Genomic DNA, 19,179 nt, shown 5'->3' with positions numbered 1-19,179 from the left:
TCCCATTGTTTGACATGATAAGAAATATTTAAACCAATATTAACCCTAATATTTACGAATGAAAGCTACCAGAAATATTCCTCTACATTTCTAATCAATATCTGACTGTAGTTTTCAGTTTTTGTCATTTCTATTTACCATTATCTAAAATTTTGTATTGACGTGTATAGCGGTATTTGTCAAAGTATGTGTATAACAGCTTATTTTTTGCTTATGTAGTGCCTAATATATGTTAAACGCTCATATAAATATCGGGTTTTAAGGCATCATTTTGAAAAACTAGAAAAGAGTTTAAAAATTTGCTTTATTTAACAAGTATTTTTATAAAATGATTTTAAAGTTTGATAGTTCCTGCGATAATACTAAAGAAGATCCAAATAAGAGCAAAATGCAACAACATCACCCATTGCTTTCGTGGGGGATTAAACAGGAGAGAAGGAGTGGTACAAGAGGTGCAGGAATATCTCTATACTCTCATAGTTTTAGTGTATTATTAGTTCTTGCCCTCAGGCTGAAGCCGTAGAGATCTCCGATCAGAATATATCATTTATTACCAAGCATATCATTTATTAACTGAAGTTCTCAATATATTTAGACATTTCTTACTGAGAATATTTTATACGATAATAATTAATGAAGTATATAAAAAAAAGAACATACTTCATTTAATCTGAATCAAAAAACCTTTCGAATTTTAAGTCATCGTTATTGGCAGAACTACTTGTAAGAGAAAAATATCCTAATGTAGTTAGAACAAATGTCAGAATGATTACAACAATAAAACAGAGTGAACCAACAAGAATTGATACTTTGATAAATCGTCTTGCATTCGTGTTTGCTTCGTTTGCACCTGATATATCTCCATTTCGGATCCTTGTGTTTGCCTAGAAGACAGAAAGACAAGAGTTAGTTTATATTTAAAGCATGCTAATAAAACTCAACGGCAGTAAATATATTGGTTTCGAATTTTGGTACAAGGCCAGCAATTTTGGAGGAATGGATAAGTGAATTACATCAACCCCAGTACTCAACAAGTACTTATTTTATCTATCCCTAAAGGATCAAAGCCAAAGTCGACCTCAACGGAATTTGAACATACAATGTGAATACGGACGAAATACCACTAAGCATTTCGCCCGGCGTGTTAACGTTTCTTATTTCTTTCTTGCCCACAAGGGGCTAAACATAGAGGGGACAAACAAGGACAGACAAAGGGATTAAGTCGATTATATCGACCCCAGTGCGTAACTGGTACTTATTTAATCGACCCCGAAAGGCAGAGTCGACCTCGGCGGAATTTGAACTCAGAACGTAACGGCAGACGAAATAACGCTAAGCATTTCGTCCGGCATGCTAACGTTTCTGCCGGTTCGCCGCCGTAACAACAGCAATTTTATGAAATTATATGAATGAACAATATTGTTTCTTCTTAATAAAGGAGTGGATGATGGGGGGTGTCGGTGTGACCACAAATTCCACCAATATTTTTGCGGGTGGGTGTGGTTGTGGTGGTGTTGAACTGATATTATTTGTTAGTTTCCTAACCGTTGCTCTTATAAAGTAGATATTTTATCCAAGCTGTTAAATGCCATACTTTTTCTAAATCAATTGCTGCTTAGGTGTTAGAGCTATTATATGTAGACTGGATTATTAGAAACCTGATTTATAATGACGTGGTATGTTGGCAGAGATATAAAAGATGAGTAGAGTAAGACTGTTGTGGTTGAAATATTCGAAACAGTTATTGTCAAACATAATGGAGCAAACAAGTATTTCAGGTGACCCTTTATTATATATCACAACTATTACAACCTATTACAATCATGCTGTTCGTTTGATCTTGTTTAAGGCCTTTTGTTTTGCTTCTCAAGTACAATCTCTATGAACTAAATGCTTAACAAGTGCATGAGGGAACTTGAACCAGTTTCTGTCACAACCACTAGGATACAATTCAACCTGTCTGAAATAGCAGTTAAATTCCTCTAATCACAGCATGCTCTCATTGTGGCGTTTCCCTAGGTCCCACTACTATAAATATTAACAAAATAAAACATCTATGAAAACATGACTTTTAATCAAGTAAAATATTGGCATCTTACATTTTTCTTTGCTCTAAAATTTGAATATTTTTTTCTTTTACTCTTTATTTGTTTCGGTCAGTAGAGTGCGGCCATGCTGGAGCATTTCCCTTGAAGAATTCTAGTCAAATGGATCGACACCTGTGCATATTTTACTTTTAAGGCTGGTACTAATTTTATTATCGCTTTTGCCGAACCACTAAGTTACACGGACGTAAACACACCAACATCGATTGTCAACGTTAGTAGCTGACAAAGACAAAATCTCTTTCTCTTGCACACACACACACACACACACACACACACACACACATATATATATATATATATGTGTGTGTGTGTGTGTGTGTGTGTGTGTGTCTGTGTGTGTGTGTGTGCGCGTATGACAAGATTCTTTCAGTTTCCATCTGCTTAATCCATTCACAAGGCTTTGATCAACACGAGACTATTGCAGGAAACACTTGCCCCAGGACTGAACCCGGAACCATGTGGTTGAGAAGCAAACCTCTTATCGCACAGCCACGACTGGATAAAATGTATGGAAATGAATAGAATATCTCGTAAGAAATGATCGTATTTTACTTACTTTAGATGCATAAATAATAGCAGGAATGCCTGTTGGAAAAAAGCAGAAAATGGTGACAAGAATTGCTACAGTCAACTTATTGTCAATATATTGTGGTTGCTGGTTTTGTATCTGAAAAGGGAAGAAAATAAAAAAATAACATAATCATCTGGGGATGTTTATGATGATGATGATGATGATGACGATGATCATGATCATGATGATGATGAGAACGATGATGATGTAACGACAATGAATAATGGGAGCCCCAGTCAAAACTCCGTAAGCTATGATCCTAATATAATACAAAGATATACCTAAAAAATATATATGACATGTCTCTGTAAGTTTTGATTAATTTAATTTATTGCTGTGTCTTAAATGCAGAATTGAACTTTATTTGCTCCGTACTCAAATTTAATCAATTTCTCGAAAGTAACATTTTACCCTCGCTCTCTATTTTTACTCCTCGCTCTCTATTTTTACTCCTCGCTCTCTATTTTTACTCCTCGCTCTCTATTTTTACTCCTCGCTCTCTATTTTTACTCCTCGCTCTCTATTCCTCTCTCCCTATTCTCTCCCCCCTCCACCTCCCTCTCTGTCTCTCTGTCTCTCTGCTTCTCCCAAAGATATATCTAAAAAATACACGTCTGCAATTCTTAACTTATTTCTGTTTGGGCAGTAAGGAGCGCTGCAGTAGGCCCCTTCTCTCGGCGGTGATATGAACGTCCTACTCGCCTCTACCATCTTCCCCTTATGTCCAATTTCTACCTCACTTCTGTGTTTACAACCACACCTAAGCAGTCCTATTCCCGCTCTCGATCTGATTGGATTATGCTGAACTTGCTGTGTTAAGTGTCTTTATCCCCTCCCTAATCAATATTTTATTTGATATTTTCTTTCTAATTTTTGTTTCTGTCAATGCCGGGATGGTAAAGGTATTTGAGCGCCCATTACTTATGAAAAGTCCCAATAGCCTGGACAAAACGTTTTGAAGGGGAAATACGAAGGTTGTGGTCAATGAGGAGAGTAGACGTAATACCAACAGTAATTGGTGCACTTGGAAGTATCTGCACTCAACTACCAACATGGCTAAAAAAGATTGGTGCAAGTGTGAAGGTTGAACATCTACAAAAACCAGCATTGCTTGGAACTGCAAGAAATCTTCGCAGGGTTTTTGAAGCATGACCAGTAAACAAGTGTCATCTTAGTCTGCTGTGTGTGGACAGCTGACACTTCCCACCAAACCCATCAAAATAAACTGTGAGTTTTAATCACATAATAATAATGGTAATAATAGTAATAACATTGTCGAGGACGCTTCAAATTCATATGGGAACTCGGCATTAGATAGATGAAGAACCTGAAACCACTGCCACAAAGCAAACAAAATGGCTCAAGCAGATTGTAAAAAGATATGTGCAGAAAAAATTGGGGAGCTGTGGAGCCAAGAGCCTGTGCGTGGACAGTATATACTTTGAAGTCGAAATGCTGATGTAGGCCAAGCAACGACCCATCAGTGGCTGAGGAGTTCAGGACCGAAAGTAGAGACTGAAGGTTTCATATTGGCAGCACAAGATCAAAGCTTGCTTACAAAAAGCTACCAGTCTGCCGTTCTTCAAAATGGTTCTGACCCTAAATGTAGATTCTGCGATAAATTTGATGAAGCAATAGAACATCTCGTCTGAGGATGCCCTGTCCTGACACCGAACGAATGCAAAAATCACCACGATAAGGCAGGACAATATTTACATTGGAAAATATGTAAAGACTACAAAATTAGGACACCTGATTACCGTAAATCCTCGGGTATAATCCGCATTTTTTTCCCCAAAATTTAAAGGTCAAAATCCCTAGTGCGTACTATATACGAGGTTAAAGATGAAAAATATTTTCTAAGCAATGTCCGAGTCTCTATTTGCTGTCCGGCAATGTTTATTCAGACGCATTTTGTGATGTCGGGCTTGTAACTGATAGTGATAAATATGTAAAGGTAATTTACTTAATATTTATTTTTCACTGTTATTTCTTTATTTTCTGCTAACAAAGTGCACAAAAAAGCTACACGTTTGCATTATGTTATATATACAATAATAATAAAGGACGTTACCGTATATACGTTTACAAACCAAGGACGTTATATAGACCTCCTTGACTCAAGTTAGAGTAGGGGGCGTATTATACACAAGGTTTAGGTTTTTCAGAGGTACAGCCCCCTAAAAATCCCCTGCGTACTATACTCAAGGGCGGACTATACTCGAGGATTTACGGTACTTGTATGAATATCATCCTGATCAAATTGTTGAAGGTAAAAATATCACTATCCTCTGGGATTTTCCAGGCAACACTGACAGAACGATCCATGCTAATCGACCTAGGAAGATAGGGAAGCAATACTTCTAGACAAATAGATGTAATTGTTTCAGAAACATGTTGGTAGTTGAGTGCTGATACTTCCAAGTTCACCAATTACTCTCTTCATCTACTCTCTTCATTGAGTACAACCTTCGTATTTCCCACTTTAAATCGTCATAGCTGTTTATTTTTCCTTCTTCTTTCGCGTTGATCCTGTTGTCACCAGTGCATGCTATGTCGCTTACCATACATATTCTTTCTTTTTTATTCACACAACATGTCCAGTTCCTGATGTCTGGTTGATTGATCGCACTGGATCATCCGAAAAGACATCGGAAACTGGACATCGTTGTGGTGAATAAAAAAGAACATGTATGATAATCGACATAGCATTATTATTATTGTTGTTGTTGTTGTTGTTGTTGTTGTTGCTGTTGTTGTTTGTTGTTGTTGTTTGTTGTTTGTTGTTGTTGGTTGTTGCTGTTGTTGTTGTTATGCTTATCATTACTTTTAATCTGCATATTTATTACAGTCACTTGTCGAGACACACCCAGTGTGTCTGTGTGAAAGACACACTGGCTGAAAGATAAAAGATCTTACAGTATCACTGAAAGCTTGGAGAGGGGAAGTGGCAGGGGCAATAACGAAATATCTTCATTCCCTTTTTATCATACGTTTCTGAAAAGGAATTTGACAAAGTAAATATGTGGTATCTCAAAGTGAAAACTGTTCTTGTTGTAGGTGCCCTACGTATGATAAAAAGGGAATGAAGATATTTCGTTATTGCCCCTGCCACTTCCCCTCTCCAAGCTTTCAGTGATACTGTAAGATCTTTTATCTTTCAGCCAGTGTGTCTTTCACACAGACACACTGGGTGTGTCTCGGCAAATGACTGTAATAAATATGCAGATTAAAAGTAATGATAAGCATAACAACAACAGCAACAACCAACAACAACAAACAACAAACAGCAACAACAACAACAACAATAATAATAATAATGATATGTCGATTATCATACATGTTCTTTTTTATTCACCACAACGATGTCCAGTTTCCGATGTCTTTTCGGATGATCCAGTGCGATCAATCAACCAGACATCAGGAACTGGACATGTTGTGTGAATAAAAAAGAAAGAATATGTATGGTAAGCGACATAGCATGCACTGGTGACAACAGGATCAGCGCGAAAGAAGAAGGAAAAATAAACAGCTATGACGATTTAAAGTGGGAAATACGAAGGTTGTACTCAATGAAGAGAGTAGATGAAGAGAGTAATTGGTGAACTTGGAAGTATCAGCACTCAACTACCAACATGGCTGAAAAAAGACTGGTGCAAGTGCATAGGTAGAACACCTACAAGAATCAGCATTGCTTGGAACTGCAAGAATTCTTCACAGGGTTCTAGAAGCATCACCTTAGTCTACTGGCTGTGGACAGCTGATACTTTCCATCATACCCAGCAAATTAAGCTGTGAGTTATCATATAATCATAATATTGATGATGATGATGATGGTGAAGGCAATTCAACCTCAATCTAGCTATACATACCTAGGGATACCCGAGGCAGTTGGAAACAAACACAACGACATGAAGGAAAAGACAAAAAGAAGGTACCTGCGGCGAGTGAGAAAATTATTGGCTTCAAAACTGAATGCCAGAAACATGATTTCGGCAATAAACGCGTGCGCAGTTGCAGTAGTTCGGTATGCCGCTGGAATCCTCAAGAGGACAGAGGAGGTGCTAAAGGAGTTGGACAGGAAGTCAAGAAAGCTTCTAACGATGCATGGAGCCCATCATCCACATGCAGACACTGATCCTCTATACACGAAGAGTGCAAATGGAGGAAGAGAACTGATAAGTTTAGAAGACTGTGTGCGTATCGAAATCGAGAGCTTAACAAGATACCGAGCCCCCGAAGTAAGTAAACCTTGCTAGTGACAGTTAGGAATGAGGGAGTATTGAAAGCAGAGAAAAAAGGAAAAACAAAGGAAGGAGTACAGAAAGGACACGAAGAAAAATTACTCAAGAAGGGACTTCACAATCAATTCCATGTAGCCATAACAACAACAACAACAACATCGAAACATACCTTAGGAATGATAACCCAGGTTCGAAATAAATTTTCCCAAGACACCTGATGAAGGCTGGAGGGTATATCAGCCGAAACGTCGTGTTAACAACAAACAAGATGAGGACAAATATCCGTCAAATGTAAATAATGGAAATAATGTAAAAGCAAAAGCACCGAAATTCACTTAGAGCACTTTTCACTACCTTTAAAAGCAAAATACTTATTAGGCTTAGCAACATTTAGTTTGTGATTTGAAAAATGATAAGAGGAGATGTCCCAACTAGAAATACACAAAACCTAGTCGACTCGATCAAGACTCCTCTAGGACTAAACAACAACGAACACAGTTAGTTTAAGTAGAATATCAAATAACAATCTGGTTTGTCATTAAGATTAACTCCTTGGTCAAGGTTACTAAAAATATTGCTGACTTATTTTGATTGATGATGGAGCCCCAATCGGTTTCGGAATCTGCAATTAGCTTTTTGACCAATCACTACTTATATATTAATGATTAACTGACTGAATATTCCACAGAGACACGTGTATGCTAAAAAAAACATTTCAGGCCATATCAGCACGACAATGCAGTAACCTGAATAATAATAATAATAATAATAATAATAATAATAATAATAATAATAATAATAATAATGATGATGATGATAATAATAATAATAATAATAATAATAATAATAATAATAATAATAATAATAATAATAATAATAATAATAATAATAATAATAATAATAATAATAATAATAATGACCTAAAATTATATGCAACCTTCTATATATGGATGACCTAAAATTATATGCATACGGAAAAACAGTCAGCCACCTTCTATATATGGATGACCTAAAATTATATGCAAAAAACGACAAAGAGCTAGAAACACTACTACAGACAGTACACGGCTTTACCAAGGAAATAGATATGAAATTAGGATTAGAAAAATGTGCCAAAGCAACCCTGAAAAGAGGAAAATTAGTTAAAAGTAGCAATATAACACTAGATAAAGTCAATGAAATAAGAGAACTAGACGAAAGCCAACCATATAAGTATTTAGGAGTCAATGAACTAGATAGCATACAACATACACAAATGAAAGAAAAAATAAAGAAAGAGTACTATAGACGAGTTAGATCAATACTAAAAACAGAGCTCAATGCTAAAAACAAGATAATGGGTATCAACACTTTTGCTGTCCCAGTTATAAGCTACAGCTACAACATCCTTAACTGGACACTAAACGAACTATGTAAAATAGACAGGAAAACAAGAAAAATAATGACGATATAGGATGCACCACCCAAAATCTGACATAGAAAGGCTATATATACAACGCACAGAAGGTGGCAGGGGTCTTATACAGCTAGAAAACTATTATAAAATAACCACCATAGGACTGCAAAAATACCTACTCCAGAAGCAAGAGAAACTAATACAAATAGCCACAAAACACGAGCAAAACAAAAAACTGTTTTCAGTATTTAAGGAAGCTGACAAATACAAACAAGAAATCATACTACCTAACAAATACGAAGAAGAAGAAGAAGAAGAAGAAGAAGAAGAAGAAGAAGAAGAAGAAGAAGAAGAAGAAGAAGAAGAAGAAGAAGAAGAAGAAGAAGAAGAAGAAGAAGAAGAAGAAGAAGAAGAAGAAGAAGAAACAACAAAAGCTATAAAACAAATGAAATCCAAACTAAAACTAGAACAGCAACGGACCATGATAAAACGATGGCAAGAAAAGCCCCTACATGGTAAATACTGGGCTAAACTAAATGCGAAAGAAATACACAGAGAAAAATCCCAGCAATGGCTGAGAAGCTCAGGACTCAAAGCAGAGACTGAAGGATTTTTAATTGCTGCACAAGACCAGAGCCTCCCCACCAGAAATTACCAAAAACACATAATGAAAAGAAATATAACAAGTAACTGTAGAATATGTGGAGATCGACAAGAAACAATAACTCATATTATCTCTGGCTGCCCAGTCCTGGCTAAGAAGGAATATATTCACAGACACGACAGAACTGGGACCTATATACACTGAAAGCTATGCCAACACTATGGAATAACAACAGAAAAAAGATGGTATAAACATACGCCAGAAAAGGTCACAGAAAACGAGAAAGCAACCATACTCTGGGATATGCCAATACACACAGATAGAGAAATTAAGGCAAATAGACCAGATATAGTTGTCAAAGATTATGAAGAAAAAAAATGCTTTCTAATTGATGTATCAATACCAGCAGATGACAACGTTTCTCGAAAAGAAATGGAAAAACTTTCAAAATACAAAGACCTGGAAATAGAGATAACTCGAATGTGGAATCTAAAAACAGAAACAATTCCTATCATAGTAGGTGCCTTAGGTATAATAAAAAAATATTCAGACAAATACATAACAAAAACACCAGGACTTACAAATATATATAACATACAGAAAATTGCACTACTGGGTACTGCACACATTCTACGCAAAACACTTTCAATGCAGTAAACATAAGAGCACCACAGCAAACCACAGCACATACCCAAGGCGCACAGGGCTGCGCTCGGTAGTGAAGTGAAAGCACGTTATAAAAATAAAACTACTGAACAATAATAATAATAATAATAATAATATGTGACAATGTAAGATCTTTGAATTACAGCTACACTTCAAACCAAGGTACTTATAGATATTTTTTGACTACACAATTTTACTCACAAGATTTGGATCGATCTATAGTTATGTTAAATGACATTTACCCAAAATTCCATGCAGTGAACCCAAGACAGGGATCTTATTGCGTGGTGAACTTCTTAAGTACTCTGTTATAGCTGCCTCCATTGTTCTGAGTACTTGATTCTGCTAAAGAAACATTATTTGCCTTCGACTAGATGTGAGGTTAAATTTAGAAGGGAGGAGGAAGGAATATAGTTGATTTAATTGATCTGCTTCTATTGAACTTATTTATTTGATTTTAGTTTCAGGTAAACTCAGGCTTTAGAGCATGAAAATACATATTATAAAAACCTGATTTTCTGTCTACTGTTTTGACCATCTCTGTCAATCTATCTTTCTCAGCTCACACACATTCATCACGTGCTTAATCCTTTAATTTCATTAATTTCATTAATTTCATTGGAGCAGTAAATTCAATTAATTTAGCTCTATTACTTTTACAGGTGCGCTCATCACTTTGTAGTTAAGAAATTCCTTCCAGAACCAGAAGTCTCCAGGTTTGATCCTATTGCATTATACCATGGACAACTAGAAGCTAGGCTTCACTCACACACTCGCGCACGTACACACACAAACGCACGCGCGCACAAACACACACACACACACACAAGCATGCATTCGTGCACACGCACACACGTATATACAGGGTGTCCACAATGTCTGGGTACATGGAGCAAATAAAATCATAACATAAACAATTAAATATAAGAAATAATAATTTTTAGAAGTATTTGTTAATTCCCATGTACCCAGAGTTTGTGGACACCCGGTATATTCGATTGCGACAGTTACCATTGTAGTTCTGTACAACCTGTCGGCCTTTCAATAAAGATTGATAAAATAAATACCACATTAAAACATTTATTCTGCTCCATATAATGATATAACTGACTAAAACTCTTAAAGATGATTTCTTCGTAGTCACCTTTTGCTAAACATCTAGATTTAGGATGTTTGTAGAACAGTAAAAAGTAAAATAAGAAAATATCGTTGCTTACAATAACACTTTGTTGTTGTTGTAATAATGGTTGTTGTTGCACTGGTATAGTTGAAGGATAATAGGGCGATGGGGTATATCCCATTGTTATTTGATTTGCATGTGGTGGGCGATATCCGGTTTGTGGTGGATATCCGGGTTGTGGTGGATAACCAGGGTGTGGCGTATATCCCGGTTGTGGTAGATATTCAGGTTGTGACAGATATCTGGGTTGTGGTGGATATCCAGGTTGTGTGGGATGACCAGAAGTCGTAGGATGCTCAAAAGCAGATGAGTATCCAGGGTTTTCGTAGTATTCTGGTGGACCATCGTTCGGTTCTTCAGTCTTTGTTTTATCTGTAAAAAGAAATTAGATTCCGTAAGAGATATTTCAAAGTATTCATTCCTCATAAATTTAATTAATCAACAAATGTTATATGCTGGTTGGTGACTTTAATTTTCTTGTGAAAATTTGCTTATAATTAAAAAAAATTAATCAATATCAACACTATTACGTGAACGAAAAAACAGTATATTTAAATAATTCTATGTTTCCTTATTAGTTGAAGCACATAGGATGAAAATAGAATTCCTTCTGCCAGGTTACGAAGAACACATTGCAAGTATGCTAAGCCTAATAACAATTTCCCTTTCAGGAAACATGCCAAGCTGGAATTAATCCTCCTATCATGTAATTTATTTTTTCAGTTTTTGATTCACTGTTCTAGGATAAGGACAGAGCAGTTTTTAAACTTATAAACATTTAAAATGTTCGAAGTAAATTGCCCACCATTAAATTTCTCATTAGAAATTGTACTAAGAACCAAATATTTTATATAGGAAGTACCTGATCATGATGCTTAGATATCTGTTAGCTATTTGAATGGTCAATAATTCATATCAGTTACTATGATCATATTATATATTTAAGTAAAGACCACTTGCTATAGGTAGATCGCTCTAAACAGTAAGTCGTTAATAAAAAGTACTACAAAGCATCGTCGTTTTCTCTCTTTACTCAATGGCTTGGAAGGGATCAAGTCGACCCGAGATCGCAGCATTACTCAAGAAACAGGAAGAAAGAATGAGAGAAAGTCGGGGCGAATGAGTACAACAGGGATCGCCACCACCCCACTGTTACTCTAAGTAACAGCCTTTGTTATATTTCTGATGCTTTTAGATAAAGTATATATATATATATATATATATATATATATATATATATATATATATATATATATATATGTATATATATATATGTATATATATATATATATACATATATATATATATATATATATATATATATATATATGTATATATATATATATATATATATATATATATATGTATATATATATATGTATATATATATATATATATATATATATATATATATATATATATATATATATGTATATATATATATGTATATATATATATATATATATATATATATATATATATATATATATGTATATATATATATATATATATGTATATATATATATATATATATATATATATATATATATATATGTATATATATATATGTATATATATATATATATATATATATATATATATATATATATATATATATATATATATATATACCTATATATATATATATATATATATATATATATATATATATATATATATATATATATATATATATATATATATATACCTATATATATATACATATATATATATATATATATATATATATATATATATATATATATATATATATAGATTTATAATATTATTATGAAATCTGGTAATTAGTCATATATTAATTAATATCGATTAATTATCATGAGGCCAGCACATTTAAAGAATCAAAGAGATTCAGAAATATTATCTGCAATCTCAGGGGATTAAGGTACATTTTAAGAAATAACGTCGACCACTAACGTGGACAATTAATGCGCTAGAAATAGATCACGTAACTATATATACATATCAATATATATATTTATGGACATATGTGTATATATTTATGTATACATATATGTATATATTTATATGTATATATATATATATATATATATATATATATATATATATATATATATATATATATGTATATATATATATGTATATATATATATATATATATATATATATATATATATATATATATATATATATGTATATATATATATATATATATATATATATGTATATATATATATGTATATATATATATATATATATATATATATATATATATATATATATATATATATATATGTATATATATATATGTATATATATATATATATATATATATATATATATATATATATATGTATATATATATATATATATATATGTATATATATATATATATATATATATATATATATGTATATATATATATGTATATATATATATATATATATATATATATATATATATATATATATATATATATATATATATATATATATATATATACCTATATATATATATATATATATATATATATATATATATATATATATATATATATATATATATATATATATATATATACCTATATATATATACATATATATATATATATATATATATATATATATATATATATATATATAGATTTATAATATTATTATGAAATCTGGTAATTAGTCATATATTAATTAATATCGATTAATTATCATGAGGCCAGCACATTTAAAGAATCAAAGAGATTCAGAAATATTATCTGCAATCTCAGGGGATTAAGGTACATTTTAAGAAATAACGTCGACCACTAACGTGGACAATTAATGCGCTAGAAATAGATCACGTAACTATATATACATATCAATATATATATTTATGGACATATGTGTATATATTTATGTATACATATATGTATATATTTATATGTATATATATATATATATATATATATATATATATATATATATATATATATATATATGTACATATATATGTAAGTATATATATGTATATACGTAGATGTATATTTATAGATGTATATGTATAGATATATATGTATATATGTATATATATAGATTATATAGAGATTTATATGCATATATATGTATATATATATGTATATGCATATATACATATAATTATGTATATATACATATATATATACACATATATACAAGTATATATATATATGTATACAAGTATATATATATATGTATATGCATATATACATATAGTTATGTATATATACATATATATATACACATATATATACACATATATACAAGTATATATATACAAGTATATATATATATATATATACATCGACTTTTTATCCCATCTTCCCAAAACCACTGAAACAAATTCAATCCTACTGAGCTTCGATGTAGTAAGCCTATACACAAATATCCCACATGATTTAGGAATAAAGGCGGTTGAATACTGGGTAAACAAACACAGAGAAGCAATTCCCAACAGGTACACAGTGACATTTATACTAGAATCAGTGAGACTTATCCTGGAAAATAATACGTTCTTCTTCAATGGTAAGAACTATATCCAAATTAAAGGCACGGCTATGGGGACGAGGTTTGCCCCCGTTTATGCGAATTCGGTGATGGGTTACTTGGAACAAAAACTCTACCAGGAAATAGAGGAGAGATATAACACCGAATTTAGGAAGCTTATAGAAAAAGCATGGAAGAGATACCTGGACGATTGCTTCATAATCTGGACCAGACCTCAAAGCATTGTGGAGGAATTTAACACCCTCCTGAACAACCTACACCCATCCATCCAATTCACAAAGGAGATGAACAGTAGCAAATTACCACTTCTAGATATAATGGTAATTAAAAAGAACACCGCCATTACCACAGATATATATTACAAACACACAGACACACACCAATACTTGAACTTTAAATCGTGCCATCCACCCCATACAAAACGCAACATACCATACTGCCTAGCCAGGAGAATATGTACTATTGTAGAGGATATAGAGACCAGAAATCAACGCCTGATGGAACTGAAAGAATTTCTGGTGAAGCAAAAATACCCATCACGACTCATAGAAAATGGTATTCAGCGGGTTTCGAAAATACCCATACAACAACTGAGGACACCGCAAAGAAAAGACAAACAGGAAAAGATCATTCCATTTATAGTGACACAAAATCCATGCCACCAGAACATCTTTAATATCGCCAAAGCGAACTTACCGATCCTTGCACAAAGTAAGGAATTGAGAAATATCATTACAGATCAAAATGTAACTCTCAGTAAGAGACAACCTAAAAACTTGAAAAAACTATAAACAAAGGCAAGGTTTGACCTCAGCAACAAAAATTAAACATTCACTGTATCCAAATGCAATGATAGCCGATGCGGCACATGCCGATCAATCCATACCGGCCCATATATGAACACAAAAACAGGGAAAATATTCACCAATGCGAACATGAACTGCAAAAGTAGAAATCTAATCTACTGCATCAAATGCCCTAATTGTGAAGAATTGTACGTTGGCCAGACAGGTAATGCACTATCGGAACGCTCACGGGTACATCGACAACAGATTAAAAACCCAGAAGTCCGCCAAATACCACTGAGTAACCATCTAGCAACATGTGGTCATCAAACTTTTATTATATTTCCATTCCATAAACTTTACAACCGGAATGAAATTGAAAGAAAATGCAAAGAAAAGGACTTTATTAAGAAATTCAAACCCACTCTTAACAAACAATGATTAAATCCATCTTACTTGGGGTTTAAAAATCTTATCCCTGTAACCAAAACACAAAAAATCTCTCAGATATCATCATTTCTATAAATAGATTTGGCATCATTTCTAAGAACAGCCAAACACCTACTGGGGTTTAAAAATATTATCCCTACAACCCACACAAAACAATAAATTAAAATATCATCATGTCTAAAAATAGATTTAACATCAATTCTAAAAATAGCCAGACACCTACTGCTGCCGTCCAAAGGAATTGGTATAAAAGACAGAAAACCAGCCAACTTATTACAGTCTGTTAAAGTCTGTCATACCGGCCATGACGAAGGGAAATAGCCCTGAAACTCGAGTCGCCTTTATGTATATATATTTATATTTATATATTTATATATTTGATCCTTTATATTGAACACTCAATATTTCATCTACATTCAATACTTTCTTTCATGGTGCCATCCATTTTTATTTTATTTTATTTTATATTGTATATTGTATATCATATTATATATTGTATATTCCATATTCTATACCCCACATTAGTTCTGCAGGAATATAAATAAAACATAAAAAACAGACAGTGTTGGAACTCTTTTAAGCAAAATAATATATTCCTCTATACACAATCATACAAAAAATCCACCTTTTTTGTATTTATTTTTACTCGCATATATATATATATATATATATATATATATATATATATATATATATATATATATATATATATATACACATATATATATGTATACTCATATATACATATATATATATACATATATATGTATTTATATATGTATATATACATATGCATATATACATATATACACACACACATATATATGTATAAGCATATATATATATGTACATATACATATATACATGTGTATATGCACTTGTTGCTCGCGAGATGAACCAACACTTTTAGAGACTCGTGTAGACGATGGTGGTTAGTTTGAGGAAGTAAGAGGTAGATACATGTATTTTTGGAAGGGGAAACCGAAGCAGGAGTAAAGTGAGGCTTGTTAAAGTTGGGGTCAATTAGTCCAGTGTATATTACAGGCGACTTTATACTAGTCTTTAATTATCGTGAGTGAAGTGACAGAACGGAAAATTCGAATTTTGTTAATACCTTATTGAGCGAATCGTGGAGTGTCTTTACAAAAAGAGTTATAGAAGGGGATATATATAGTGAGGACTTACGACCATTCATAAACGTATACTTACTGGCTTCCATGTTTGTGAACCTCCGCTACTTCGTGGCAGCTAGTGATAATACACTGAAATGGTAAAATCCGAAAATATTCGTGATCCTCCTCGCCTTTCTCGCAATAGTAGTAATATTCCTCTTTGTGTGAACTTGTGCTCATATCGTTAGCAGTAACTATATAAGCAACCTGACAGGTTACGTCACTATCGTGGGAAGGTTTCTTTATGGCGTGTTACAGTTTTATTTGCAGCATATAAACAGTACATGAACAGCTTACACGTAAACAAGAGCTGTATATTCAAACGCTGTATGTTCTTTTTGTTATGTATTTTTAAGGTTTGGTTAATGTACTTGAATGCAAGTAACTACTGTGGGAAATTACTTTCATTTTAGACCCATGTGAAATATTGAATAATGGTCTCTGTTTTATGGTGGAGTGGTCAAGTGTGGAACGAAGGAGAACATTACATTCAACATGACCTAAATTGACCATAGAGATCGCTGCAGTTGATTTTCAGTTTCAATTGTAATGTTGTGTAGTTGCTCAGCCTATGAACAAATTCCATGCATATTTGCATGAAACCATATCGTATCGTGTTAAAACTCAAATGGTCATATCATTTTATGAAGCGGGAATAAGTCAACGTTTGAAAAACAAATTATCTATTTATTGACACCTCTTCAACGGTGAGAGTATTCATATAGTTTTAAGAGAGTATTCATATGGTTCTAAGCGCGACTTACATAAGGTCAAACAATGATAGCAAGTATTTAATGACCAAACAAAATGTATGGTTTTATGACATTCTCTGAATCTTTCCTCGCAAAGAGCTTTTGAAAATTGGCGTTGACTTATTTCAGCAGACACAAGCAAGTATGTATGTATGTATGTATGTATGTATCTATGTATGTATGTATCTATGTATGCATGTATGCATATTCTCTTCTGATTTTATTATTTCAATTCTTCCTCTGAGGACGGAACAGGTTTCTAACAAAGACAGAGGCACCATCATTTCTCGCATATTTTTACAGTTCCACTTACAGATTGTATTCATAAAGTTTCAGTTAACTGGCTTATTTGTTTCTCTGAAATCTCCAGCTCATCCAGATTGTCACTTAGGCACTCACTTACAAAAACAAAGTTCACTAATTATTGGTATAAATGTAAATTTATAATTTGGATGTAGGAGCTGCATGTCTCGGAGCAGTTGTCTATAATTATCCATTATCTTTGATTTTCAGACATATCTCGTCAGCAAGACAGCTTGCATCTATGACAGTACATACGTTTTCTTGCCTGTTCCAAACAACAATATCCGGCCTGCTATGCTTCCACTTAACCGAAATTTTGATGGAAATGTTGGACCGGTATTCCTTGTGTTGATTGTGCATTTATTCAATAAAAGAGGGATTCTCTATATTTACTCCAGGATAGTCTTTTTTTTACCCCTAATAGCACTGTCTATTGTTTTAACGACAATATCGTGTCTCATAGGAAGATAGTAACTTCATGACATTTATGGACAGCTGCTTATTACATCTGTGATTCTTCCCCAGAAAGATGACATAATCTACATTTTGGTTGCATCTTAAAACACCAAGGACTTCACTGTCTCTTTTCTTTATGAGGAATATTGTAGCGAACTCCTATTCTCGGATTGGAAATGCATAGCTTTCGAAGTTTAATGTGATACAGCGACCACGAGTTCAAGAGAGGCGGCGCTGCAGGTCTATATAACTGTCTTCTTTAAATCGTCAGGAAATATGCTCATGCGTAGTACTTCATTGGTATGTTGAACGTTTCCCATCCAGGTTTTCTTTGAAATATATTAGCCTAGCTGTTTTGGGTTGAGTGGAAGATCATCAAGAAGAGAGTGCTTCCTCAAGAGCTCACTGCTGACAAGTAGGATTTTGTTCTCGTCGCTTTTCAGCACTTTGTGTTTATGTCTGCTGCTGCTGCTGCTGCTGTTGTCTGTTCTGATATCAAACCCCTACCTCCATCTCTCCTCAAGTAGAGACACTTGATATCACTGTTACTATGGAATTTTCCAGTTGATGTTAGGATCATGCGGGTTTTAATGTCTACCATTTAAGCAACCCAAATGTTGGAATTGGCACTGGTACTGAAAATGTATTGAAAGTTACTATCTTGAAAGTTACTATTATATTTTTGTAGACTGTTGTAATGTTCTCGCGTCATTCTATCATTATTCACAGTACCTTGATATGATATGTTTTAATTAATGCCTAGGTATTTGCAGCATCCTTTGCGTGGCAGATGAGTGCTAGTGAGATCATTGATGGACAACGTTTGGGCTTGGCGCACTGATTTTCCACGTTCAGCATTCAAACAGAAACACTTCTTTTGGCCAAATTCTATTCCTATGTCAGCCGAAAATGTTCTTATTAATATCAACTACTTTTTGGCATTTTTAACATTTTTAGCATGAATATTCTGGTCAACCAAACAGAAATTATAA

General features: G+C 33.1%; 1 protein-coding gene and 1 long non-coding RNA gene across 5 annotated transcripts in view; one reads left to right on the top strand and one right to left on the bottom strand.

Moving 5' to 3' along the window:
* The window catches only part of LOC128250526 (uncharacterized), a 56,136-nt gene extending 45,338 nt beyond the window's left edge, over positions 1-10,798 (top strand). For both annotated transcript variants that reach the window (XR_016238246.1, XR_016238249.1), the window contains exons 3-4: positions 2,164-2,925; positions 10,252-10,798. This is a non-coding gene — a long non-coding RNA (uncharacterized LOC128250526). The remainder of the gene's footprint in view (positions 1-2,163; positions 2,926-10,251) is intronic.
* The window catches only part of LOC106884207 (uncharacterized), a 44,034-nt gene extending 26,696 nt beyond the window's left edge, over positions 1-17,338 (bottom strand). The window contains exons 1-4 of one of the 3 annotated variants that reach the window (XM_089341147.1): positions 16,714-17,338; positions 10,807-11,141; positions 2,665-2,775; positions 810-884 (exon numbers count right to left, since the gene is read on the bottom strand). In XM_089341147.1, the coding sequence (XP_089197273.1) occupies positions 810-884; positions 2,665-2,775; positions 10,807-11,141; positions 16,714-16,723 (531 nt within the window). In that variant the 5' untranslated portion in view covers positions 16,724-17,338. The remainder of the gene's footprint in view (positions 1-809; positions 885-2,664; positions 2,776-10,806; positions 11,142-16,713) is intronic. The other 2 variants (XM_089341153.1, XM_089341158.1) reach the window with 2 other exon arrangements.
* Between the last annotated feature and the right edge of the window lie 1,841 nt (positions 17,339-19,179).

This window comes from Octopus bimaculoides, chromosome 2 (genome assembly GCF_046866305.1).
Source record: "Octopus bimaculoides isolate indiv1 chromosome 2, ASM4686630v1, whole genome shotgun sequence".
Lineage (NCBI taxonomy): Eukaryota > Metazoa > Mollusca > Cephalopoda > Octopoda > Octopodidae > Octopus > Octopus bimaculoides.
Note: the sequence above shows the minus strand (reverse complement) of the source record. Positions and strands in the feature narration are given on the sequence as shown.